Below are 10,086 nucleotides of genomic sequence, written 5' to 3'. Positions count from 1 at the left end.
GAAGGAATGAGAAGGGTGATAAAAGAGTTCTGGGAAGAGACTGGTGAAGGTACTTGATGTAATAGAAGTTTGTGTGACATTGGAGAGGAAGGATGCAGATGAGTTGAATGAAAGAATCAACAGGGAGGGGATGGAGAAAGAGGAAAGCAGCAGGGACAGATAAGATACCTTTTGAGATGCGCAAAAATGGAGGGGAAGTTGTGGTTGATAGGATCACCAGTAAATATTTCTTTAAACTTAGCTAAAGTTTTTATTTTCTTTCAAATTTTCTGTAAATGTGTGGAGGAGGAGAGAGTGCCATGAATGTGAATGAATGCAGGATGACTCTGCTGCATAAGGGAGGTTACAAGAGTAAGAATAAGATGATGAAATACAGGCCATTTGCATTAGTGAAAGTAGGTAAAGTTTTCAGTACAGTGTTGAATGAGAGATTGTGTAAATGGCTTGAGAGAGCTGGAGTGTTAAGTGAAGAACAGAATTGATTCCTTGTAGACAGAGGAACAAAAGATAACATGTTTGTGGTGAATGAAATGATTGAGAGAAAGAAGAAGGATGGTAGTAAATTGTACTTAGGTTTTATAGACATAGAGAAAGCTTATGATTGAATGAATAGAGAAATGTTAGCTAGAGTCTTAGAAAAGACTGGGTTGAGTACAAAGGTAGCTAGCATAATGTGATGTATGTATGTGGACACAAGAGTTACAGACTAGGAGATATAGAAACACACTGGGTGAAGAGTGAGAGAGGAGTTAGGAAAGGATATATGTAGTCACCAACCCTTTTTATCTTGTATACAGAGGAACTGGTTGCCAGAATGAGAAGAATGAATGCAGGAGTAAGCGTTGGGAATAAGATCTGTGTGCTTTTTATGTACATGATGGTGTAGTTATGAGTGAATCGGCAGATGAGCTTCAAAGTTTATTGGATGCTGTAGATGGGTATGGAAGAGATTCAAGAGATTTAGCAGTGAGAAAATAGAGGGGCATGAGATGGAGTACTTAGAGAGAGAAACATATAAAGACAACCCTGAGATACAAGGCTAGATTAGAGCGAATGGATGATGCAAGACCACTTTTCAGCGGTTTGAGGGGAGGCATGTTGAGAGTGACAGGAATATGACTGCTAGAAATGGAGAGGGTTTAGAATAAGATGTAAGAATAGGTAGATAGATAGAGTATTGAAACGTGTGGGACCGATCGAATGGAAGAGATCATGATCAGCTGAGTGAGTCCCGCAGCTATCAACACCGGCGACACATGTGAACGGTAAACACTGGTCCTCTCTCAACGCCCTCCCATTGACCTTACCTCTGACCAGACTGACCTGACCAACCTACGGAAGGCCTAACACTGGGAAAGACACCTGACAGTTGCCTAACAGTACACGATACTTAGACGCATCAGACAGGACACACGATACCACTGGTGGGCCCACCCTCCAGCTGTGTCCTAGACACTGCCGTCACCACACTCAGCCCACATGCACAGGCTAGGCCTGACAGACACCCCTCACTGCCCCTGGTGGCCCACACAGCCAGACTCTCCAGAACACCGGCTGCTACACTGCCCCGCCACCACTCCCTCTCTCCTGCTCTCCTCCACTCACTGACATCACTCCACATCAGTAGCCATCACTAGCAGGCCTCCTGGGTGGTTCCCAAGCACAGGTCTTCCTCCAGAAAACTAGACCGCTCACCAGAATCTGACCAGATAACCTGTGTGCTGCCAGCACCTTTTGGGACACTAGAGGCTGTGGCGCCACAGCCTGCGAGGCCCTCACTTCCCCAACAAGAAAGGTGAACTGATTGAATGAATGGTGCGAGTGCACTGAGTTGAATGAATGAATGCAGTAGTTTAATTAGGAGAAAGTGAGGTGGTGTACATGTGTGCATGTTAGAAGAGGGAGATAAACACATATATGCAGAAATTGAGATGTAATCAAATTGTTTTACTGTATCTGAACAGTTGTATTTCTCTAACTCAAAATTTGGGTAGATCTTACCAATAGCAGCTCACTATATATTCCATTGCTGTCCCTGTGACAAGCAGGCTGGGGGACCTGGTGGGGAAGCCTGGTTTAAGGGTGCGAGAGGTCAAAGTAGACCAAATTTTGGAAACCTTTAAAGTCTATGGAGAAAATGTTGTTTTTGGGGAAAATCCATAAAATAAGTCAATAAATAAGGAACATCTGCTTCCCCAAACCTGCTGCTACGCTATCCCAAACTTTTAAAATCACTAACCTTGCTAATTGGGGAGCTCCACCCCCAATATTCATGCTATGCTTTCCTAACTGGTAACATTACAGTACATCCTGTCTTTTCTCCTCTATCCACCAGCAAGGTTGGGGACGTGGTGGGAATGTGGAGTTATAGCCTGGGGAAGCAAAATTTAGACTTTTATGAAAAAAGTATAAGGATGAGATGCCAAAATTTTGTGAACTGGGGATATTTCCAGCCCAACTTAACATTACCTAACCTAACCAGCAGGGCTGCACTCTCCATGGACCCCTTTAAGGATACTAGTTAAACCTAATATTACTTGTTCGGTTAGGAAGGCCAGTTTCTGAGAGTTATGGATAAGGAAAGAGAAAAGATATTAAGACTTACATTTCTACAACATGCCCTTTTATTCCACAGCTTTACAAATATTAGAAACAGGAAAAAAAATAACAGAGTTATAAATAAGAAGAGAGAGAGATATATAAAACCTTATATTTCAAAATTTAACATACACCCTTTTTATCCCCACAGCTTTAAATGCCAGGAAGATAAAAACCTAAACTAAGTATTCAACAATGACGAGACAGGAATCATACTTAACAAGCAACAAAAATGACATGAAGTGGTGAAGGAGAGAAAAAAAAAAAAAAAAAAAGTGACGTGACTGGCTGGTGGCTGGTGGCAGGCTGCTGTGATTGGTGGACAAGGGGAGGCTGTGGTCATGCTGTCTGTGGGGCGGCGCAGTGCTGTGTGCTGTGCGAAGGGTGGCAAGTGTGTCTCTGTGTCACCGAGGGCATGGCATAGAGGCATTAGAGGTACGGCTGTGTTGCTGTGTTGCTGTATAAGACATCTATGCACCTTCATTTTTACCTGTAGATTAATGTAATCTCCCCCCCCCCCCCCAGAGTGGACAGGGAGTGCCCCACTGGAAGAGGTGGTGAGGACGCGGCGGCAGCAAGCCCAGCGCACCCTGCTAGTGGAGGTGGCAGGGGCATCCTCGGCGGCTGAGCTGTGCAGGGTGTGTGGACAGCATGGCAGGGTGCAGGCTATGTTCCACTACACCCTGCCACCTAGAGGGCATGTCAGGCCCAAGGTGAGAGAGAGAGAGAGAGAGAGAGAGAGAGAGAGAGAGAGAGAGAGAGAGAGAGAGAGAGAGAGAGAGACTCCATGATCTTGTTATTGTAATTATAAGTTTTTATCTCAAATAGTAAGGAATTTATTTGTAGATGTTTTTAGGATATGAACTACTACTACTACTACTATTGCTACTACTACTACTACTACTACTACTACTACTACTACTACTACTACTACTACTACTACTACTACTACTACTATCACCACCATCACAACTAACAGTAATAATGACTATACTACTACCACAACCACCACCACCATCACCACTCCTCTTAACCCCTACAGGAGATGATCTTGATAGAATACAGTGAGGTGACAGAAGCAGAAGAGGCCCTGAGGTATGCCAGCCATGCCTCCTCCAAGGACCACCCCCCCTCCTACTCCCCCATGGTGTGGCTGTCTGCAGGAAGGGGTGCCACTACCCCCAAGAACCCCTACCCTACTCCCCCTGTCACCCTCACGCCTGCCGTCACACAGGAGGAAGTGTTGCAAAGGTTGTCGCAGTGTTCTAGTGTAAGTGTGTCTGTCTGTTTGTGTGCCTTGTCTCTGTTACTTCTTGTTCTGCCTGTGTTCATTCAGTGTTACCTTGCTTGTAGTATAAGTGTGTTGTGTGGATGTTGTGTACAAGGTCTTATATAAACTTGAATTTCTTTATCTATATGTTTCCAGTCTTTCCTGCTGTTGATGTACACTCCTTGCCTCCATCATCTCTTTTTGTTGTATTTTTTTTGTTACTAAATACTCTGACAATGAAGTAGATTTTTTTTGGATTTACTTTTGATAAATATTCTTACAATTCACTTCATTGGTGTAAAAGAATTAAAATTTGCTATTGTTTGTATTTTAATGGTAACTCTCTCTCTCTCTCTCTCTCTCTCTCTCTCTCTCTCTCTCTCTCTCTCTCTCTCTCTCTCTCTCTCTCTCTCTCTCTCTCTCTCTCTCTCTCTCTCTCTCTCTCTCTCTCTCTCTCTCTCTCTCTCTCTCTCACACACACACACACACACACACACACACACACACACACACACACACACACACACACACACACACACACACACACACACACACACACACACACACACACACACACACACACACACACAGGTATCAGATCAGATTCAGACTCTTCACGATGCACAGAAACTCACTGAACTGGGATGGCGTCTCAGGTTCTTCACTTGTCGACAGGTGAGTGAACCAGCACTGAATGAATGATTGCTATTAAACTTTCACTGCTGTACAATGTTTCCTGTACCTACTTGCACCATTATAGACACTTACTTTTTTGTATTGCAGTCTCTCTCTCTCTCTCTCTCTCTCTCTCTCTCTCTCTCTCTCTCTCTCTCTCTCTCTCTCTCTCTCTCTCTCTCTCTCTCTCTCTCTCTCTCTCTCTCTCTCTCTCTCTCTCTCTCTCTCTCTCTCTCTCTCTCTCTCTCTCTCTCTCTCTCTTCACTGCAGGGTAGCATCACTTTTACTGGTAAATTCGGAAAGACCCTGTCTGCTTTTGTATGTTCTCCTTCCTCTGACTTGAAGTGTTTTAAGTGGGAGGTTTCAAGACACTTCTCAAATTAGCTGCATTCTGAAATTTCATGACTAAAATGTGGGTTTATGTTTTAGTTCAAAGCAGGAAGACTTAATCACCATATCTTCCTTTAGTGATGGTGACCTAACACAAACACACAATGGTAAAGTCAGTGTCTTTATGCAGAGGACTTTAACCACCATACCCTCTTATGGTGACCTAACCTAACCTAACACACACAGCTAACATCAGTGTTCCTTCCTGCAGGTGGAATCAGCACTGTCAGGTCTCTTTCCCCGCGCTGTGGTCTTCCCCTTCGGCTCCTCTGTCAACTCCTTCGGTCATCGGGACAGTGACCTCGACATGACCTTAGAGCTGGCAGGGGACGGCACCACACAGGTCAGTACTGGTTGGGTCGTGTCTGGGGTCTCATTTAATTTTTAGTTTTGACAGTATTTTATTTAATTAATTAATTAATTTGTTTGTTTATTTATTTATTTATTTATTTATTTATTTATTTATTTATTTATTCATTTTTTTATTTTTATTTTTTTTTTAATAGTGCCTTGCCTGACCTTTCCCTTGTGTCCTCAGGATGCGTCAGGTCGGCTGGTGTTTCAGGGCAAGCATTCGAGCACCTCAGCCAACCCTCGACTCACACTGCAGCGGAGGATGGAGGTCATAGCCGAGCTGATTGACCACTTCCTGCCCGGCTGCTCCCAGGTCAGAGAGAGAGAGAGAGAGAGAGAGAGAGAGAGAGAGAGAGAGATTCTTTATCATCTCCTATTTTGTTTTTCTTTGTTGCTTTCTCTAATACTTCATCTTTGTCAAACTCAGTCACACCCATTATAACCAAGAGAGAGAGAGAGAGAGAGAGAGAGAGATGAATTATGTTGTTTGTTTAGGTCACCACAACAAATAATCCTCATCATCACTCTTAGTCTTTCCATAAATGTTCTCAATGCTTGTTCTTTTCCGTGTCTTCTTCATTCACACCCATTACAAGCTCATCTTTCATTGCATCCATTATTTTCTTAAATCTTCCTCTGTTTTTCTTGCATTCTTTTTCCTTCTCCTTGTCCCTCCTTCTGACACACCCACACCACCTCAGCCTCATTACAAGCTTGTTTTCTTTCATTGCATTCATTTTTCTCTCTGATCTTCCTCTTGTCCTGTGTCCTCTTCACACACTCCTCATCTCTTTTCTCTATCTTCATCCCCACAAACTAATATACATTATTATCTTTTATGTATTCAGTGTACAGTCAATATGAAGTTGTTTGTAATGGTGGGAGCTGAATTAGTGAGTTTGTTTATCTTTTTCAGGTTCAAAGGATTCTCAATGCAAGAGTGCCGATTATCAAATACCGACAAGAGTTGACTGCTATTGACTGTGACCTTACCATGTCCAACAGGTGTGTGTGTGTGTGTGTGTGTGTGTGTGTGTGTGTGTGTGTGTGTGTGTTCTGTGGTCAATGAACTATCTATCTATCTATCTAGTATGTTTCATCTTTCCATGTATCTATATCTATCATTTGTTTATTTGTTTTTATTTCAATGATTTTTCTATCTTGCATTTCTAGTACTGTTTGTATACTTGTGTGTCATGTGTGTGTCAGTCACTCAGTCAGTTAGTTAGTCAGTCTCTCCATCAATCAATCAGTCAGTCACTCAGCCTATCAATCAATCTATCAGTCAGTCACTCAGCTTATCAGTCAATCTTTCAGTCAGTCACTTGTACCTTCATTCTACTCTATATGCATCTCAGTCACCTACCCCCTCTCAGCTGCCTTTCCTCTCAGGTCAGGCTACCACATGAGTCGAATGCTGCATCTGTACGGCTCATCAGACAGCCGTGTGGTGCCTCTTGTGGGGGCGGTGAGGCGCTGGGCTCGGTGCCGTGGCATTACCTCTCCCCACGCTGGCCGCTGGCTTACTAACTTCTCCCTCACAATGATGGTGATGACTTACCTTATGAACACCTCTCCTCCTGTGCTCCTGCCCCTCACAGCCCTCCATGTGATGCCAGGTGAGTCATCAGGTAACTAGGTGTTGATCTGTCTATCTCTGTACCAGGCTGACAATCAGACTCTCAGACAGACATTAATTTTCTTACCCCCTGTCAGCCCCTGGTGGAAAGGGTTACTACTTCTACTATTACTACTACTTCTACTACTACTACTACTACTACTACTACTACTACTACTACTACTACTACTACTACTACTACTACTACTACTACTACTACTACTACTACTTTATCTTTCTATTTCCATATGAGGTCAACAATCTCAAAGCACCACACACACACACACACACACACACACACACAGTCATTCACACTCTTATTCCCATTGGTCAGTGGTGGAAAGGGACAGTCTCATGGGTCAGCCTGCTACACCTGAGGAGCTTAGGCACACCACAGCTGGCCACACACATATTTGTAGTAGTCTTTATTAATTTTCACAAAGTTTAGTCATGGATAGGTAGAAGAGTTGGTTTGCTGACTATCTGATTGCTTTTGTTTTTTGTGTTTTAACTCTTTATTTTAGTTGTTATGGTTTTCAAGAGTTTTTCCATAATATTAGTGATAATTTTCCAGGCTGTGTTTATTTATCCATCTGTTATTTAATTTGTCTATCTATTAATATAACTCAGCACATCACTGTACCCTCATATTTAACTATCTAGCTAACTTGACAACCACCTATCTCTCTCTCTCTCTCTCCCTGTCTCTCAATGTCTCTAGCTATCTGTCTACCTAACCTAACCATCTGTTTCTATTTCTCCCTATCTCTCAATAAGTCTAACTCTTTATCTACCTAACCTAATCATCTATCTTTATCTTTCCCTATCTAACTCTTTATCTACCTAGCCTAACTATCTCTATTTCTACTTATCTTGCAATGTCTCTAACTATTATCTACCTAACCTAACTGTCTGTCTCTCCCTGTCTCTCTCAAGGTGTGGATGAGGAGACGGGAGAGCCAGTGTTCCAAGTGCCACCAGAGAGTGCCACCACTGCCACGACCACCGCCAGCAGGAACACAGATTCACTGGAGTCTTTACTAAGAGGCTTCTTCGAGTTCTTTGATAAATTTAACTTCCGAGAGAGAGGAATGTCAATTGTTACTGGCAAGGATTTTGTGAAGCCAGTCCACTGTGCTTTGTATATACAGGTGTGTGTGTGTGTGTGTGTGTGTGTGTGTGTGTGTGTGTGTGTGTGTGTGTGTGTGTGTGTGTGTGTGTGTGTGTGTGTGTGTGTGTTCTTTCCTTAATCTATCCTTAATTATTTATATACTGCTGCTGCTGCTACTACTACTACTACTACTACTACTACTACTACTACTACTACTACTACTACTACTACTACTACTACTGCTGCTGCCATTATTATCACTACTACTGTGATTACTGCTTCTTCTTCTTCTTCTTCTTCTTCTTCTGTTGTTATTACTAATAGTATTAGTATAATTACTGCTATTACTATAATTGCTGCTATTATCACTATCCCAGTGTAACCTCTTTGACCTCTGTGAACCTTGACCTTTGCTGCAGAATCCCCTGGACCGTGACCTCAATGTGAGCCGCAATGTGACCCTAGAGGAGGTGGAGAGACTCAAAACTGAGGTCACACATGCTCGGTTCTTAATGGAGGTCAGTGGTGGTGGTGGTGGTGGTGGTGGAGGTGGTTAAGTTAGGTGAGGTGAGGTGAGGTGAAGTTTGGTTAGGTTGGATCTGATTACATACTCATATATCCCATTCATCATCACCATCATCATCATCATCATCATTCTCTCATTCATTTATCATAATTTTTCATCCACTTGTCACCATCCTTCCATCTCATCTCATTAATTTATCACTTATCATCATCATTCTTTCATTTCTCACTCATTTATCACTTATTATCATCATTCTCTCATTTCTCACTCATTTTTTATCATTTTCCATCCATCCATTCACCACCATCATTATAATTCTTCCATATCATATTCATCATCATCATTTTTTAAGCTTTCTCTCATTTACTCATTTTCATTCATTTATATCTCATTCATCACCATTCATCCATTCCTCATCACTATCATCATCTTGACTATCATCCACCCACAGGCTGAGGCGCAGGACAGTGACGGAACAAACAGCGGCACTGAGACGCTGTGGGGGGCGCAGCGTCTGTGGTGGCGCAGCAGTTCTGTGACACAGCGGCACATTGACACTGTGATAGACTGGCGTGCTGTGTTCCACCCCGCAGAGAACCCAGGACGCCCCAAGAAGGTGGAGGTGGTGGGTGAGAACAGTAAAGGGAAGGAGTTGCCCAGCTTGGTGTCCAAACTGAAGCAGAAGGCACAGCAGAGAAAGAATCATTCCCCCAGGTACACTCGTAAAGGGAAGATACTGTAAGCTGCCTCTTTTTTGTATGCTAGGTCTTGCTGGGAACCTTCAGGACTTAGACTGAGCTCCTACTTCTCTGGCGGGTCCTCTTGGTAGCTTCCAGGTCCCAAGTCAAGATAGAGGCTGAATACTTATGTTTATCTGTCTTTTAAATGCAAAGATGGCTAGTTAGGTCGTGTCTGGGTCACTGAGGAAGAAAAGAAGAGTGATGGTAAGTGAGGAGAACAGTGAAGGGAAGGAATTGCCCAGCCTGGTGTCTAAACAAGAAGACACAGCAGAGGAAGAAACAAGCCCCTACATACACTCATAAAGGGAAGACACTGTGAGCTGCCTCTCTTATGTGCTAAGTCTTGCCAATACTCTCTGAATATTCACTTCCTAGTCATTGGTGTATTCTGGTAGAGATAGACAAGTTCACATTTCTGGGACCTGTAGCTCTGACTGGACCAAAGGTGATGAGAACAGAACAAGAAGTGAGAAAATATGTGATCTGCTTCCTGTGTTTGTGTGAGGTGATTGTGTGGCAGGACTAGATACTCTGGTCCTGTTGTGGTGTCTTACTGCCAGGAGTCATAGCTCTATCTGACTGTGTAATATATGGATTGGTGATTCCTGCTCCTCACCAGAAGGGCATCTGTATTACTTGTGAAAATATAAGTCATGCTGTACAGAATTTGTAATGAGTCTTTTAATTATTTCTTTGTTCATTTATTTAAGTGGTGGTATCATTTATGTCTTCTTTATCTGAATTATTTCTTTTTACTTGAAATGCCACCAGTGTTTATGAAAAAAAAAAAAAAAAAGAGAAAAG

The 10,086-nt window shown here is 42.8% G+C and overlaps 1 protein-coding gene across 2 annotated transcripts; it reads left to right on the top strand.

Annotated features, from left to right (window-relative positions):
* The first annotated feature begins 1,211 nt into the window (after window positions 1–1,211).
* On the top strand, window positions 1,212–9,955 carry LOC135094664 (poly(A) RNA polymerase, mitochondrial-like). Of its 2 annotated transcripts, none has more exons than XM_063994962.1 (12): window positions 1,212–1,265; window positions 2,750–3,033; window positions 3,124–3,311; window positions 3,641–3,868; window positions 4,460–4,543; window positions 5,145–5,276; window positions 5,472–5,600; window positions 6,204–6,292; window positions 6,680–6,906; window positions 7,842–8,056; window positions 8,436–8,534; window positions 8,994–9,955. In XM_063994962.1, the coding sequence occupies exons 2-12, from the start codon at window positions 2,940–2,942 to the stop codon at window positions 9,282–9,284; spliced, it is 1,776 nt and encodes a 591-aa protein (XP_063851032.1). In that variant the 5' UTR covers window positions 1,212–1,265; window positions 2,750–2,939; the 3' UTR covers window positions 9,285–9,955. The 2 variants fall into 2 exon arrangements, with proteins under 2 accessions (XP_063851032.1, XP_063851031.1); XM_063994961.1 differs by having other exon boundaries at window positions 1,214–1,795.
* Window positions 9,956–10,086: the final 131 nt, after the last annotated feature.

The sequence above is a fragment of the Scylla paramamosain genome, chromosome 46 (genome assembly GCF_035594125.1).
Source record: "Scylla paramamosain isolate STU-SP2022 chromosome 46, ASM3559412v1, whole genome shotgun sequence".
Lineage (NCBI taxonomy): Eukaryota > Metazoa > Arthropoda > Malacostraca > Decapoda > Portunidae > Scylla > Scylla paramamosain.
Note: the sequence above shows the minus strand (reverse complement) of the source record. Positions and strands in the feature narration are given on the sequence as shown.